The 15,568-nt window shown below is 43.8% G+C and overlaps 1 protein-coding gene across 1 annotated transcript in view; it reads left to right on the forward strand.

The window, feature by feature from the left end:
• Positions 1–15,568, forward strand: part of ADAM11 (ADAM metallopeptidase domain 11) — a 172,495-nt gene that overhangs the window by 26,809 nt on the left and 130,118 nt on the right. The window contains exons 3-4 of the mRNA XM_073572858.1: positions 13,322–13,398; positions 15,117–15,180. Of these exons, the coding sequence (XP_073428959.1) occupies positions 13,322–13,398; positions 15,117–15,180 (141 nt within the window). The remainder of the gene's footprint in view (positions 1–13,321; positions 13,399–15,116; positions 15,181–15,568) is intronic.

The raw sequence follows: 15,568 nt of genomic DNA on the forward strand, positions 1-15,568 counted from the left end.
TGTAACGTCCCCAGTCCTGTAATAATGTCCCTCAACCTATATTTGTATAGGTGTCCTGTAATAATGTCATTCATCTTGTAATAATGTCTCTTGTCCTGTAATAATGGTCCCCATCTTGTAGTAATGTCCCTGTCCTGGTCATTTATTATTATTATTATTTATTATTATTATAGCGCCATTTATTCCATGGTGCTTTACATGTGAGGAGGGGTATACATAATACATACAAGTACAGTAATCTTAAAGGGAATCTGTCACCCCTTTTTTGAGATATCATATAATGATATCATCCAATTGTGTGTCACATAAGGATTCTCTTAGTACTTTTGCTTCCCCCTGACCCTGCACCTTTCATGCATAAATACCTTTTTAATATCGGTTCAGATGTATGTAAACTGCCGCTGTCCGGTCCGCTGGGTGGGGCTTATTCACCTGCTCCCCCCTCCCTGTCTTGCTCTACACATTTCTTCTTGTGTAGAGCAAGACAGGGGGGGGGGCAGTTGAATAAGCCCCGCCCATCGGACCGGATCGTGGCAGTTTACACACATCTGAACCGATATAAAAAAGGTATTTATGCATGAAAGGTGCAGGGTCAGGGGGAAAGCAAAAGTACTAAGAGAATCCTTATGTGACACACAATTGAATGATATCATTATATGATATCTCAAAAAAGGGGTGACAGATTCCCTTTAAACAATACAAATCACGACTGGTACAGGATGAGATTGTGAGCCCTCGCGGGCAGGGTCCTATCTACAAGGGATGGGTGAGGATACAGTAGGCGAGGGTAGAGCTGGTCGTGCAGCGGTTTGGTGGATCGGTGGTAACTGCAGGTTGTAGGATTGTCAGACGAGGTAGGTCTTCAGGTTCTTTTTGAAGGTTTGCATGGTAGGCGAGAGTCTGATATGTTGTGGTAGAGAGTTCCAGAGTAGGGGGGAAGCGCGGGAGAAGTCTTGTATGCAATTGTGGGAAGAGGAGATAAGAGGGGAGTACAGAAGGAGATCTTGTGAGGATCGGAGGTTTTGTGCAGGTACGTACCGGGAGACGAGGTCACAGATGTATGTAGGACTCAGGCTGTGGATGGCTTTGTATGTCATGGTTAGGGTTTTGAACTGGAGTCTTTCTGTAATGGGGAGCCAGTGCAGGGATTGACAGAGGGGAGAGGCCGGGGAATAGCGGGGGGACAGGTGGATTAGTCGGGCAGCAGAGTTTAGAATAGATTGGAGGGGTGCAAGAGTGTTAGAGGGGAGGCCACAGAGCAGGAGGTTGCAGTAGTCAAGGCGGGAGTTGATAAGGGCATGGACTCGTGTTTTTGCAGATTCTTGGTTGAGGAATGTACTGATCCGTGAAATATTTTTGAGCTGAAGTCGGCAGGAAGTGGAAAGGGCTTGGATATGTGGTTTGAAAGAGAGATAAGTGTCAAGGATAACCCCGAGGCAGCGAGCTTGTGGGACTGGAGAGAGTCATTTACTTTAATGGATAGGTCTGATGGGTGGGTCACGTGAGATGGGGGAAAGATTATTCATTCTGTTTTGTCCATATTAAATTTTAGAAATCTAGCGGAGAAGAAGGATGAAATAGCAGACAGAGATTGAGGGATTCTGTTTAGTAGGGAGGTGATATCTGGTCCAGAGATGTAGATCTGGTGTCATCAGCATAGAGGTGATTCTGAAAGCCGCGAGATTCTATGAGCTGTCCGAGGCCGAAGGTGTAAATGGTGATGAGCAGGGGCCCTAGGACTTAACCTTGCGGGACTCCCGACGGATAGGGGGCACGGTGAGGAGGTGGTGTGCGAGTGGGAGACGCTGAATGTCTGGTCTGTTAGGTATGACGCAATCCAAGATAGGGCCAAGTCTGTGATACCAAGAGATGAGAGGGTCTGTAGTAATAGGGAATGATCCACTGTGTCAAAGGCAGAGGACAGGTCCAGGAGGAGGAGGACCGAGTAGTGTCGCTTGGCCTTGGCGGCTAGTAGGTCATTGGTGACCTTAGTTAGGGCAGTTTCAGTGGAGTGGTGTGGCCGGAAGCCAGATTGTAATCAGTCAAGGAGGGAGCAAGAAGAGAGGTGGGAGGACAGTTCAAGATGGGCGTGTTGTTCCAGTAGTTTTGAGGCATAGGGGAGAAGTGATATAGGGCGATAGCTAGATACAGAGGATGGGTCAAGAGAGGGCTTTTTGAGGATAGGTGTAATTGAGGCATGTTTAAAGCTTGAGGGAAAAACACCAGTTGTTAGTGATAGGTTGAAGAGGTGGGTTAGGGTTGGGATGAAGACTGTGGTGAGTTTTGGGATGAAGTGGAATGGGTTCGGGTCAAGTGCACAGGTAGTGAGATGTGATCTTGAGAGTAGAGTGGAGAGTCGATCTTCTGTAATGGTGGAGAAGTTGGTTTTGGAGGAGGAGGGCTGGGCAGTTAGGAGGAAGGGCACTGGCGGTTGTTGACCAAGACTGTCTCTGATGTTATCAATCTTCTCCTTGAAAAATGAGGCAAAGTCTTCAGCTGAGATGAGTGGGGAAGGAGGAGGTGCTGGGGGGTGGAGGAGAGAATTGAAGGTGTTGAATAACTGTTTAGGGTTGTGAGACAGGGAGGATATGAGAGATGAGAAGTAGGTTTGTTTTGCTGCAGCGAATGTGGCCTTGAAAGTAGTGAGGGACTGTTTGAATGCGATAAAGTCCTAATTGGAGTGGGATCTTTTCCATCTCCGCTCAGCAGCCCTGACATTGTAGTAATGTCCCTATCCTGGTCCCATCTTGTAGTAATGTCCCCATTCTAGTCCACATCTTGTAGTAATTGTAACACTCGCCGGTGGCGCACATGGTTTGTGGAGCCACTGTGCCACAGGGCCGGGCTTGCCTAGGAGAGCTGACTAAGCGGAAGACCAGAATAAATGCCAGGAGGCATTCGGAGCATGACGGACAGTCTGGTCAACGTGGAATTTGGGGATAGGTTCTTGTTCAGACAAAATTAAAAAAGGGGAAGGAGGAAGGGATATTTTCATCTCATCGTGTGTGTGAATATAGCCTCCATAGTAGGGTGCGGTGCACAGACTCCAGGCCAGCAGCTGGGCAGCAAAGTCATAGAGAAAAAAGGGCTTCCAGCATCCACTTGATGTTGAGATTAAAACATGACTTTTATTGATAACATTTAAAATGAAAATATCATCATGATAAAAAATGTAGGGGAAGGAGGGAAGTGAGGGGGGATTAGGACATCTGTCTATGCATTTCGAGCTCAGGGCTTTTAGTTTAGGTACTGCTGAAGTGAATTCGGGGTTCAGGTTCCGCTGGAGCATCTATGGATCACATACCACAATATGAGACTAAATGGACCATGCTGGATAAGGAAATAACTATATTAGACTAAAGACAGGGATCTGGCAACATACAATTGCACGCTTAAACTACCACTAAGGAACTATAGGGGTTGCTCAGGCACCTCCCTATTGGAGCCAGATTCTTTCTCTTGAGCTTCCAACGACCTCTCATCAGGACCATGTTCTCTCCAGTCCACTGGAAGAAAGGTTACATCTCCTACCTTCTTCTTGGTAAGGATGCTTCTCACCAAATGGACACTGTCGGAGCAGAGCGGAGCGGGTTTGGAGACAGGAACCTTGAATTGCTGAGTCTCTCTTGGCCCAGCAAGACTGCCTAACCCCATGGAAGAAATGAAGATGGATTGGGATTCATCCTTCTGGTCGGTAGATAGTAGAGACTCAGAAGATGACCCATATAGATGACATATAATAATGTCCCCATCCTGGTTACTATCATGTAGCAATGTCCCCATCTTGGTCCCCATCCTATAGTAATGCTCCGTCTGCAACAAGCTCCACATGATCCACGACCTCTTTACCTCCCGCAACCTTTCCTTCCTGGCCCTCACTGAGACCAGGCTGACACCCCCTGACACAGCCTCCCCTGCCGCACTGAGTTACGGCAGCCTCCACTTTACCCACACTCCTTGCTCTGGCAACAGGCATGGCAGAGGAATGGGTTTCCTTCTTTCTAAAAACTGCTCCTTTAACCCTATCCAACCCCCCACCCTCCCTTATCCTCCCTTCTTTCGAGGTTCACGCTGGCCGTAACTACTCTCCCTCTAATCTCCAAATGACTGTCATATACCGACCACCGAGCTCAGCCACTGCCTTCATCGACCAATTCTCCACCTGGCTCCTCCACTTTCTCTCTGCTGACATCCCCACCATCATCATGGGAGACTTCAACATCCCCATTGACACCCACCAACCAGCAGCCTCCAAAATCCTGTCACTTACCTCATCCTTTTGACTTACTCAGTGGTCCTCCACAGCCACCCACACAGACGAACATACATTAGACCTCATCTTCACCCGCCTCTGTTCCCTACCTATTCTCACAACTTCTCCCTTTCCCCTACGAGACCACCATCTACTCACCTTCTCACCTTTGTCCTTCTCACCTACCCCCCATGTCCAGCCACTAGCACATCCTCGCAGAAACCTCGCACACCTAGACACTCACAGACTCTCAGACTCTCTTCTACCTCTGTCCTCCATATCTTCACTCCACAATACGGACACCGCCACCGCTTTCTACAACGCCACCCTCACATCAGCCATAGACTCAGTCGCTCCTCTCATCCATGGCAAAGTGCGATGAATCAATAGGCAACCCTGGCACAACAACCTCACCAAAAAACTTTCACAAGCATCCAGGGTCGCGGAGCAGCGTTGGAAGAAAACACGCCTGCCAGACGACTTCACTGCTCTCAAACAAGCTACATTTGCCTTCAAATTAGCCCTCACCTCTGCTAAACAGACCTATTTCACAAACCTTGTATCTTCATTATCCCACAACCCAAAACAACTGTTCAGCACATTTAACTCTCTCCTCTGCCCACCACTGCCACCTCCAACTCCCTCATCTCTGCCGAGGACTTTGCCACCTACTTCAAAAACAAGATCGACTAAACAAGGCAAACCTTTACTGTTCCACCACCCCAACCACTCCACATACCAGACCTCTGCTCTTCCCTAGTAACCTCCCTCTCCAACATCACTGAAGGAGAGCTTACTCATCTCCTTTCCAAATTACACCTCACCACCTGTGCACTCGACTCCCATCCCTTCCGACCTGCTCCCCAACCTCACTAACACGCTCATCCCAGCCCTAACCGATCTCTTCAACCTATCGCTATCTTCTGGTACCTTCCCCTCTGCCTTCAAACATGCCACCATCACACCCATCCTCAAAAAAACAAACCTTGACCCAACTACTATGCCCAGCTATCGCCCCATATCACTGCTCCCGTTTGCTTCCAAACTCCTTGAGCAGCATGTCCATGCTCAACTTTCCTCCCACCTCTCATCTAACTCCATCCTTGACATCCTCCAATCTGGCTTCCGCCCCCACCACTCTACTGAAACTGCCCTGACCAAAATTACTTACTAACAGCCAAAGCAAACAGACAATTCTCCATCCTCCTCCTTCTCGACTTGTCCTCTGCCTTCGACACAGTCGACCACTGCCTACTGCTACAGATTCTTTCTTCCCTTGGCATCACAGATCTTGCCATGTCCTGGATTGCCTCATACCTTTCTGACCGCACATTTAGCGTTTCCTACTCCCACACTGCCTCCTCATCCTGCCCGCTCTCTGTTGGAGTCTCCCAAGGCTCAGTCCTGGGGCCCCTACTTTTTTCCCATCTATACCCTTGGCCTTGGACAACTTATAAAGTCCCATGGCTTCCAGTACCACCTGTATGTGGACAACACTCAGATCTACCTCTCTGGCCCAAATGTCACCTCTCTGCTGTCCAGAATCCCGGAGTGTCTATCAGCCATATCCTCCATCTTCACCTCTCGCTTCCTAAAACTCAATGTAGACAAAACTGAACTCATTATCTTTCCTCCATCCCACGTATCTTCCCTACCCGATCTATCTATCATGGTTAACGGCATCACACTCTCTCCCGCACCTAAAATCCGCTGCTTGGAGTAACTCTCGACTCTGCCCTGTCCTTCAAACCACACGTCCAAACTCTTACCAACTTAAAAATATTTCCAGAATCCGTCCCTTCCTCAGCCCTCAATCTACTAAAACTCTTATACATGCACTCATCATCTCTCGCCTTGACTACTGCAACACTGTCCTCTGTGGCCTCCCTGCTAACTCTCTTGCACCAATCCAGTCTGTCCTCAACTCTGCTGCCTGACTAATACACCTCTCTCCTCACTACTCCCCTGTCTCTCCCCTCTGCAAATCCCTCCACTGGCTCCCAATTCTCCAACTAATCCAGTTCAAACTACTAACACTGACCTACAAAGCCATCCACAACCTGTCCCCTCCCTATATCTATGAAATAATCTCTCAGTATGTTCCCTCACGTAATCTTCGATCCTTCCAAGACCTCCTACTTTCCTCCACACTTATTCGTTTCTCACACAACTGCCTCCAAGTTTTCTCCCGAATATTCCCCATCCTCTGGAATTCCATGCCTTAGGGTACTGTCGCACTTAGCGATGTACCAGCGATCCCGACCAGCGATATGACGCGGTCAGCATTGCTGGTACATCGTTAAGTGGTCGCTAGTGAGCTGCCACACAGGAAGATCTCACCAGCGACATCGCAGGGGTCGGGGGTCACTACTTACCTGTCAGACGAGGCGATCCTGACGTCCTCCCGCCCGCGTCCACTCGTCGCTCGTTGTCACAGCAGGAAGCACAGCAGGAAACTGATGACGAGAAACAGTCCAGGATGTTCTCGCGCTATCAGCGATAACCAGCGGGGGAGCGGTCAGAGGTAAGTTTCAGACATAGCGATATCGCTATAACGTCACAAAAACCAGTGACGTTATAGCGATATTGCTAGCGATATCGCTTAGTGTGACAGGCCCTTTACCACGTCCGATTATCCACCACCCTCGGATCCTTCAAACAGAACCTGAAAACCCATCTTTTCAGGAAAGCTTGCAGCCTGTAATAACCATTCTGCCGCCTCACCACCATTCGAGCTGCCGCCTCATCATCACCAGAGCTGCTGCACCCCCGACCTTCTGTCTCTTCCCCATTATCCCGTAAAATGTAAGGCTGCAAGGACAGGGTCCTCTCCCCTCTGTACCAGTCTGTCATTGTAAATTTGTTTACTGTTAACGATATCTATAACCAGCGTCGGACTGGAACACCTTGGGCCCACCAGAGAAAATCATTCTTGGGGCCCACTATGTAGCTGCATAGAGTTAAATACCAGACCACCAATTATGCGGTAAAACACGCTAATATCCGGGTATAATATAAGGTTGTACATGTCTTAATTATGTAGCAGGAGTTGGGGTAGCCCCCTCATAGAATATAAAGCAGCCCCCTCACATAGTATAATGCAGCCATCTCATAGAATATAATACTGCCCCCCTCATAGGGTATAATACTGCCCCCCTCATAGGGTATAATGCACCCCCTCATAGGGTATAATACTGCCCCCCTCATAGGGTATAATACTGCCCCCCTCATAGGTCATAGGGTATAATGCACCCCCTCATAGGGAATAATGTACCCCCTCATAGGGAATAATGCTGCCCCCTCATAGGGTATAATACTGCCCCCCTCATAGGGTATAATACTGCCCCCCTCATAGGGTATAATGCACCCCCTCATAGGGTATAATGCACCCCCTCATAGGGTATAATACTGCCCCTCATAGGGTATAATACTGCCCCCCTCATAGGTCATAGGGTATAATGCACCCCCTCATAGGGAATAATGTACCCCCTCATAGGGAATAATGCTGCCCCCTCATAGGGTATAATACTGCCCCCCTCATAGGGTATAATACTGCCCCCCTCATAGGGAATAATGCACCCCCTCATAGGGTATAATGCTGCCTCCTCATAGGGTATAATGCTGCCCCCTCATAGGGTATAATGCTGCCTCCTCATAGGGTATAATGCTGCCCTCCTCATAGGGTATAATGCTGCCCTCCTCATAGGGTATAATGCTGCCTCCTCATAGGGTATAATGCTGCCTCCTCATAGGGTATAATGCTGCCTCATCATAGGGTATAATGCTGTCCCCTCATAGGGTATAATGCTGCCCCCTCATAGGGTATAATACTGCCCCCCTCATAGGGTATAATGCTGCCTCCTCATAGGGTATAATGCATCCCCTCATAGGGTATAATGCTGCCCCCTCATAGTGTATAATGCACCCCCTCATAGGGTATAATACTGCCCCCCTCATAGGGTATAATACTGCCCCCCTCATAGGTCATAGGGTATAATGCACCCCCTCATAGGGAATAATGCACCCCCTCATAGGGAATAATTCTGCCCCCTCATAGGGTATAATACTGCCCCCCTCATAGGGTATAATACTGCCCCCCTCTTAGGGAATAATGCACCCCCTCATAGGGTATAATGCTGCCTCCTCATAGGGTATAATGCTGCCCCCTCATAGGGTATAATGCTGCCCCCTCATAGGGTATAATACTGCCCCCCTCATAGGGAATAATGCACCCCCTCATAGGGTATAATGCTGCCTCCTCATAGGGTATAATGCTGCCCCCTCATAGGGTATAATGCTGCCCCCTCATAGGGTATAATGCTGCCTCCTCATAGGGTATAATGCTGCCCCCTCATAGGGTATAATGCTGCCCTCCTCATAGGGTATAATGCTGCCTCCTCATAGGGTATAATGCTATATAGATATATAGATATAGAGTTAGATAGATATAGATAGAAAGATAGATGTAGAAATAGATATAGAGATAGATAGTAGATAATGGATATAAAGTAGATAATGGATAGATATAGATAGAAAGATTCATAGAGATAGATAGAGATAGATAGAGATAGATAGATATAAAGATAGATATAGAAAGAAATATAGATAGATAGATCGATAGGTAGATAGATATAGAGATAGATAGAAAATAGATAATGGATAGATAGATAGATATAGAGATAGCTATAGATAGAAAGATATAGAGATAGATAGATATATAGATAGAGATAGATAATAGATAGATATACAGATATAATAATAATAATAATAATATAGACATATATAGATAGATATAGAGATAGATAAATATATATAGATAGATGGCTATAAATAAAAATAGATATAGAGATATATATAGAGATAGATAGATAGATATAGAGATAATAGATATAGAGATAGATAGATAGATAGATAGATATAGAGATAGATATAGAGACAGATAGATATAGAAAGATAGATATAGAGATAATAGCTAGATATAGAGATATGTATAGAGATAGATAGATATAGAGTTAGAAAGATAGATAGATAGAGATAGATGGATAGATAGATATAGATAGATAATAGAGATAATAGATAGATATAGAGATAGATATAGAGATAGATGGATAGATCAATAGATAGATAAAGAGAGAGAGAGATGGAGATAGAGATAGATAATGAGATATAGAGATAGATATAGAGATATAGTGTTAGATAGAAAGATAGATATAGAGATAGATAGATATGGATATAGAGATAACAGATATAGAGATAGATATAGAGATAGATATAGAGATAATATATAGATAGATAGATATAGAGATAATATATAGATAGCTATAGAGAGAGAGATATAGAGATAGATATAGAGAGAAACAGATATAGAGATAGAGATAGATATAGAGATAGTTAGGTAGATAGATATAGAGATAATAGATAGATATAGAGATAGATAGATATAGATATAAAGATAGATAAAGACAGAGAGAGCGGTAGATAGAGAGAGAGATAGATATAGAGAGAGATAGATACAGAGATCGATAAATAGATAGAGAGATAGATATAGATAATAGATAGAGATAGATAAAGATAGATAATAAATAGAGATAACAGATAGGTATAGAGATAGAGTAAGATAGAAAGATATGGAGATAGGTAGATATAGATAATAGAGATAACTAGATTAGATAGACATAATAGATAGATATAGATATAGATAGATATAAAGATAGATAGAAAGATAGATATAGAGATAGATGTAGAGATAGAAAGATAGATATAGAGATAGAGCGATAGATAGAGATAGATAGATATAATAGATAGAGATAGATATAGAGATAGATATAGAGATAGAAAGATAGATAGATATACAGAGAGATAGATATAGAGATAGAGATAAATAGATAGATATAGAGAGAGATATAGAGAGAAATAGATATAGATATAGAGATAATAGATATATATAGAGATGGATAGATATAGATATAGAGAGAGATAGATACAGAGAAAAGATATAGAGATAAATAGATATAGATAGATATATAGATATAGAGATAGAAAGATAGATAGATATACAGAGAGATAGATATAGAGATAGATAGAGATATATAGATAGATAGCTATAGAGATAGATATAGATATAGAGATAGATATAGAGATAGATATATAGATATAAAGATAGATATAGAGATAGATAGATACAGAGAAAAGATATAGAGATAGATAACGGATAGATAAATAGATAGATGGGTATAGAGATAGATATAGATATTAGATAGAGATATATATAGATAAAGATAGATAGATAGATATAGATGGTAGCTAGATAGATAATAAATATAGAGATAATAGATATAGAGATAGATAGATAGACATAATAGATAGATATAGAGATATATATAGAAAGATATAGAGAGAGATAGATAGATAGATATAGAGATAGATGTAGAGATAGAAAGATAGATATAAAGATAGAGCGATAGATAGAGATAGATATAGATAATAGATAGAGATAGAAAGATAGATATAAGAGAGATAGAGAGAGAGATATATAGAGATATAGAGATAGATAGATAGAGAGAGATATAAAAAAAAAACCAAAACACAATACTCACCTCTCCTCCTCGCTCCCACGCTGATCCCGGCTTCAGTGTCAGGAGCTGCCCCCTCTGCCAGACACACAGCGGGTGCGCGATGTAGTGACGTCATCGCGCACTGGCTGTGAGTCAGGAGCAGAGGGGACTGAGGGCGGCGCCGGCCCTGATGCAGAGCGGCTTACTGGCTGGGGGCGGGGCCTCTGGGGGTGGAGACCTGAAATGATATTCACTGCTCCGCAGTGAATATTCATTTCTCTTTAGCAGCGGGGACAGGGGCTCCTGCCTCCTGACACCCGCTGCTACTCCGCTGGCAGGGGCCCCCATAGCAGCTGCATGGTGTGCGACACACCACTGGCTGGGGGCCCCTGGAGCAGCGGGGGCCCTAGGCAACTGCTGGCCCTGTATGCCTGCAGGTGCCAGGGCCCACCAGATGCCAGGGCCCACCGGAGAATCCTCCGGTTCTCCGGTGGGCCAGTCCGACGCTGTCTATAACATTGTATGGAACCCCAGCTTCTCATGTACAGCACCATGGAATTAATGGTGCTATAAAAATAAATAATCACAAAACTCAAGATAAAAAGCGGACGGCACCGCTGTTACCGTGTGACTTCAAATGATGTGCGGCATACAGAAGCCCAGCAGCTGGGAATCTCGGGTGACAGACCTGGAAACAGTCAATCCTGGGAATCCATGCAAAGAGAAAAGGTCGCACTCATCGAGATGGAAGTTTCACTGATTTATTGACATATGTCAAGTCGGGGGAGTGACATAAGGAGTGCAAGAAAGGCTGACAACGGCCGTTTCGCGCTGCTCGAGCACTTCAACGGGTCCTCTCAAGCAGCGCGAAACGGCCGTTGTCAGCCTTTCTTGCACTCCTTAGGTCACTCCCCCGACTTGACATGTTTATGATATGTCAATAAATCAGTGAAACTTCCATCTCGATGAGTGCGACCTTTTCTCTTTGCATGGATAAAAATAAATAATATAATGTCCCCATCCTGGTTGTCAACATATAGTAATGTCCCCATCCTAGTTGCCATCATATAGTAATGTCCCTGTAATGGTTCCCATCTTATAATGTCCCCATCTTGTAGTATGGTCCCCATCATGGTCCCCATCTTGTAGTGATGTCCCCATTCTGGTCCCTTGTAGTAATGTGACCATCTTGTTCTTGTAACAATGTTCCACAATCTATTTTACAGATAAATAAAAAAATCCTTCTTACCTGACCTTGCTCCTTTGGTGAACAATGTTCTCTTCCTCCTCCACATCCGGGGCCACATATGGCAGTGACATCATGCGTGGCTGCGATGAAGATGCCAACGTCAGCTGCCGACCTCTGATTGGCAGGTGGCTAGTACTGATATTGTGGTGCTGAGAGTTTGGGAGCCAGTCTCTGCACCGCAATACATTTCAAATGAATGTGCGTCCAAGTCCAGTTGAAAAGAAAAGCTGGACTGGTTCATCTCAGGCTTCTGAGGGCCGCACAATAGAGCCTCGGGGGCCCATGTTCGAGATCCCTGGTTTAAATCAAACTTGGCTCCTTGTAGGAAACATAGTCTTAAGATAAACCATATTTTTGGTGTTCAAAAACATTGCTGCATTTTCTAGAAATCACTTTTTATTCAGATAAGCTAATGAGGAACCCAGTGCACCCTTGGTGTGGCCAAACAGTTCAGAGCATTTCCCGCCTACTCAATTTCCATCTATATCCTCCCTACTCTGGCTCCTGCAAAACCAGAGTTGTCGATCAAGGAAGAGGAACTAATTGTAAGATAAGTAGATGGGAAGGTGCACTGATCTATTTGGCCACACCAAGGAGTGCAACAAGCAACTCATTTGCATATCTGATTAAAGATTAATTTCTGCAGAATTAAAGCGAACCTGTCAGCATGATTTTGCTCAGTAAACTACATACACTGTCAGGTTGGCGCCATTATACTGATTAAACTGATACCTTGGTTCATTTAGTTCTCAGTTAATGAGATTCTCGTGCAAGAGCAGATCATTAACTCAAAACTGAAAATAAAGATTAAACAACAGCCACAAGACGGATTTCATCATCCAAGGTATCATTTTTAATCAGTATAACAGTGCCAACCTGACACTGTCTGTATGTTACTGATCACAATCCTGCTGACAAGTTCCCTTTAAAACTGCCTCTTGGAGCATTGTAGAGCGCACAGTCCGGGATAGCGGTGTGATCTTGCCACTGGTCCAAACTGTCAATCAAGGAGGAGCGGACCTTACCCTGTCAATCAGGAACCCGAGAGACTAGGGAGCCGTGCACTGCTGCTCAATATAGTCCTACATTTCCAGGAAGAATAATAAAGGAATGCCACAATACAGAGATTTCAGAAAAGATGCTATTTTCTAGAGAATATATTTATGAAAACAGACACGTTAGGAAAAATCAGTTGTTTCCTTTTCACATATCTTTAAGAAGCAGAATTTTCACCCTGATTTTTCACTTTTCCTGTTATTTGTGTAGCCGGCTCATCTTGCCAGCGTCAGTTTCCTGGTGCCAGCATTCAAGAAAGAATTTGTTCTGGACCTGGAGCTCAACCAGTGAGTTTAAATTATGCATTTCACCTTTTACCTTCATCCATCTAAATGTTGGTCAAGTTATGGGCACACAAGGGATTTTGACTGATTATTCTCTGTTTGTTTGTTTTTTGTTTTTTTTTCTGTGGATGGAAAGAAATTGAGAATAATAGAATACACACACATAGGGATCAGTATCATGGGATTTCTGCTGTAAAGTGCAGTTTGTGAATATACGCTTCTTCACAGAATGCATGAAGGAACATGGAAAGCAGAAAGTAGGGCATATTCTATTTTCTCCCCCCTCACTTTCTGCACTGAAGTCTGTGAGACTGGGCTGTGAAGTCTTAGTTTGTGATTAAATATTCATTTATTCATACATTTCCAAGCAGATAAAATGCAGAAAACTGTTATCAGAAATCTATCTATTGAAATTGCAACACCAAAGGAGGAGGAGTTGTGGAATTATGGAAATCACAAGATGGATAGACATGTTAATGATATGCAAATGGTGAAAAAGGGAAACAAAATTTTTTCAATACTTGTATGTTCATTATTGTGTATGAGCATCAATGGACATTAAGGCTATATGCACGTGATGCGGATTTGTTGCGTTTCCGCAGCGTTTTTTTCCACTCAGAAATGCAAAGGATTACTAAAGCAAGGTTAATCAATGACATTCCAGAATTGTTGTGCACATGATGCGGAAATTTCCATTCTGATTTGCAGCATTTTATTTTCTGCAGCATGTCAATTCGTTTTGCGTATCTGCAGCGTTTTTCACCCATTGACTTCCATTGAGGAACTCAAATCTGCTGCAAAAACGCAGGTATAAAAAGCTTTGCGGATTTAGTGCAGATTTGGTCCCAAAAACGCTGCAGATTTGTCAAAGGAAATGATGTCAGAAGGAGGAAGAGTGTGTGGGCGGAGAATATTGAATAGTGCCCATCTTGGTTGAAGCACATTAACAATGGAGGTTGGACAAGGAAATGATATTGCATCTTTTTTTTTTTTTAAACACTGTACTATATCTTTATTTAACTAACAAATCCTCAGCAAATCCGCAACGTGCGCACATAGTCTTATCCTTCCACTTACACGCCTTGGCTACTATCAATGAGGTTATTAATGGTTGAGGAATCTTCTGCCACGCTGAATGTACTTGAGCAAATCATCAAGATCCGCAGCTGGCAGCTCCCTTTGCAATTGCCAATAAATGACCTCCTGGATGTTGTAGATGGGAGACAAGTCCGGGGACGCTTCAGGCCATGGTAGCCCGTTTAAACAATGCAGATTATCTATCTAATATTGCTTATATACAATCACATTGATCAAAGGAGAATTCCAGATATCACTTCATTTCACATTGATCAACATCCCCCAACCCCTGAAGAATATTCATAACTACTCCAATAATAATTATGTACAGAAAATACTGCAGTGCATGTATATGGGATTGATACAGTCACAGCATTTTCAGAAATATGGATTTCACAAACATTTACTGTATATCTGTACAGGCCATATTTCCATAGCCAACTCCAATATTTCCTTACATTATTGCCACCCGAAGAGGAGCTTAGTTGTGTGTATCTGATAGATGTCCTCTGAAAAAAGAAAGGTAATCAGTGACTGCCATCATTTCTGTCAGAATTTGTGTTGGAAAACATCATAGATGACATGTGATACCCGGTTTTCTTATTTTGCAATTGATTGTACTTTTATTTTCTTTCTTTTCCCAGTAATCTCTTGTCATCGGAATACGTAGAAATCCACTACAGTGATAGCAATGATTCCCGTGTGCTGGTAAGTGATGACTGGCAGGGTCTGACTGCTCTTGACCCTCTAGAGTCCCTTGAAGGAAGTAGAAAGCACCATGTTACTTTGCTCCTGTTGTCACTGCTCAGCTGTTTCCAGATGCCACGGTCTCATCATTCTGCTTCCAGAAGGTGATGTGTTACTCACTCTCACTACAATATACAATCATGTCCGTCATAAGACAATCTCTTAGGGATCTGCTATATTTTTGTATTGAAGCTTTTTTGCATTGACAAAATTTCCATGTCCACCGGGACTTTAGCTGTTACCTGTTCACACGAGTGTGTACATCGGACGAGTGCTATCCAATGTTTTATCCGATAGCACGCGGCTTAATGTTATTTTATAGGGCATTGGTGATCAGCGTTTTTTTTTT

Source organism: Dendrobates tinctorius, unplaced genomic scaffold, assembly GCF_039654945.1.
Source record: "Dendrobates tinctorius isolate UK_male_01 unplaced genomic scaffold, ASM3965494v1 ptg000032l, whole genome shotgun sequence".
Taxonomy (NCBI): domain Eukaryota; kingdom Metazoa; phylum Chordata; class Amphibia; order Anura; family Dendrobatidae; genus Dendrobates; species Dendrobates tinctorius.